The 2,366-nt window shown below is 44.8% G+C and overlaps 1 protein-coding gene across 1 annotated transcript in view; it reads left to right on the top strand.

Annotated features, from left to right (window-relative positions):
- Positions 1–2,366, top strand: part of AHNAK (AHNAK nucleoprotein) — a 19,202-nt gene that overhangs the window by 10,872 nt on the left and 5,964 nt on the right. The window contains exon 7 of the mRNA XM_006875007.1: positions 1–2,362. This exon is cut by the window's left edge and continues 16 nt beyond it. Within this exon, the coding sequence (XP_006875069.1) occupies positions 1–2,362 (2,362 nt within the window). The remainder of the gene's footprint in view (positions 2,363–2,366) is intronic.

Raw genomic sequence — 2,366 nt, 5'->3', positions numbered from 1 at the left:
GGCTTCAAAGGAGAGGGCCCAGAGGTAGATGTGAACCTGCCCAAAGCTGACATTGATGTTTCAGGACCCAAAGTGGACATTGATGTTCCAGATGTGAATATTGAAGGTCCAGATGCAAAACTGAAGGGTCCCAAGTTCAAGATGCCTGAGATGAACATCAAAGCCCCCAAGATCTCCATGCCTGACATTGATCTGAATCTGAAGGGCCCCAAAATGAAGGGTGATATAGATGTGTCTTTGCCAAAAGTGGAAGGTGAGATTAAAGTTCCTGATGTGGACATCAAAGGGCCCAAAGTGGACATTGATGTTCCAGATGTGGATGTTCATGGTCCAGATTGGCATTTGAAGATGCCCAAGATGAAAATGCCCAAGTTCAGCATGCCTGGCTTTAAAGGCGAGGACCCAGAAGTGGATGTGAACCTTCCTAAAGCGGACATTGATGTTTCAGGCCCTAAGGTGGACATTGATATTCCAGATGTGAATATTGAAGGTCCTGATGCAAAACTGAAGGGCCCTAAGTTCAAGATGCCTGAGATGAACATCAAGGCTCCTAAGATATCAATGCCAGATTTGGACCTTAATCTTAAAGGTCCTAAAATGAAAGGAGAGGTAGATGTTTCACTTCCAAATGTAGAAGGTGATTTGAAAGGTCCTTCTCTCGACATAAAGGGCCCGAAGTTAGATGTCGATGCCCCAGATATTGACATTCATGGCCCAGAAGGCAAATTAAAAGGACCAAAATTGAAGATGCCAGACATGCATGTGAACATCCCCAAGATCTCCATGCCGGAAATCGACCTGAATTTGAAAGGCTCTAAGCTGAAGGGAGATGTTGATGTTTCTGGTCCAAAATTAGAAGGTGACATTAAAGCTCCGAAAATGGATGTAAAAGTTCCAGAAGTGGACATTTCTAGTCCTAAGCTCAACATTGAAGGGAAGTCAAAGAAATCTCGTTTTAAGCTTCCCAAATTTAATTTTTCAGGTTCCAAAGTTCAGACACCTGAAGTGGATGTTAAAGTTAAAAAACCAGATATTGATGTAACAGGTCCAAAAGTTGATATTAATGCTCCTGATGTTGAGGTACAAGGAAAAGTGAAAGGATCCAAGTTCAAAATGCCGTTCCTGAGTATTTCATCTCCCAAAGTTTCTATGCCTGATGTGGAGTTAAATTTGAAAGGTCCTAAAGTCAAAGGCGACTTAGATGTTGCAGGTCCTAATATAGAAGGTGACTTTAAAGGCCCCAAAGTAGATATCAAGGCACCAGAAGTCCATCTTGATGCACCCGATGTGGATGTCCATGGTCCAGAGTGGAATCTGAAAATGCCCAAGATGAAGATGCCCAAGTTCGGTGTGCCAGGCTTAAAAGCAGAAGGGCCAGAAATATCAGGGGATCTGCCAAAAGGAAATATCAACATAGAGGGTCCCAGTATGAACATTGAGGGTCCTGGAATTAATGTGGAAGGTCCCGAGGGAAGCCTAAAAGGTCCCAAATTCAAGATGCCTGACTTGAATATCAAAGCTCCCCAAATCACCATGCCTGCCATTGACTTAAACCTGAAGGGACCCAAGGTGAAAGGTGATGTGGATGTTTCTCTGCCTAAACTTGAAGGGGATCTGAAAGGGCCTGAGCTTGACATAAAAGCTCCCAAAGTGGACATTGATGTCCCAGATGTGGATGTTCATGGCCCAGACTGGCATCTGAAGATGCCCAAGGTGAAAATGCCCAAGTTCAGCATGCCTGGTTTCAAAGGTGAAGGTCCAGAAGTGGATGTGACCCTCCCAAAAGCTGACATTGATATTTCTGGCCCTAAAGTAGATATTGATGCTCCAGATGTGAATATTGAAGGTCCAGATGCAAAGCTGAAGGGCCCCAAGTTCAAGATGCCTGAGATGAACATCAAAGCCCCCAAGATCTCCATGCCTGATATTGATTTACACTTAAAGGGCCCCAAAGTGAAGGGGGATGTGGATGTGACTTTGCCAAAAGTGGAAGGTGATCTAAAAGGCCCTGAAATAGACGTCAAGGGCCCCAAACTAGACATTGACACTCCTGATATTAACATTGAGGGCCCAGAAGGAAAATTAAAAGGGCCCAAATTTAAGATGCCAGAGATGCACCTAAAGGCCCCCAAAATATCAATGCCAGACATTGATTTAAACCTAAAGGGCCCCAAGGTGAAGGGTGATGTGGATGCTTCACTTCCCAAGATTGAAGGGGATCTGAAAGGCCCCGAAATAGACCTGAAAGGCCCCAAAGTGGACATTGATGTTCCAGATGTGGATGTTCATGGTCCAGACTGGCACCTGAAGATGCCCAAGGTGAAAATGCCCAAGTTCAGCATGCCTGGCTTCAAAGGAGAGGGCCC

This window comes from Chrysochloris asiatica, unplaced genomic scaffold (genome assembly GCF_000296735.1).
Source record: "Chrysochloris asiatica unplaced genomic scaffold, ChrAsi1.0 scaffold00310, whole genome shotgun sequence".
Classification (NCBI taxonomy): domain Eukaryota; kingdom Metazoa; phylum Chordata; class Mammalia; order Afrosoricida; family Chrysochloridae; genus Chrysochloris; species Chrysochloris asiatica.
Note: the sequence above shows the minus strand (reverse complement) of the source record. Positions and strands in the feature narration are given on the sequence as shown.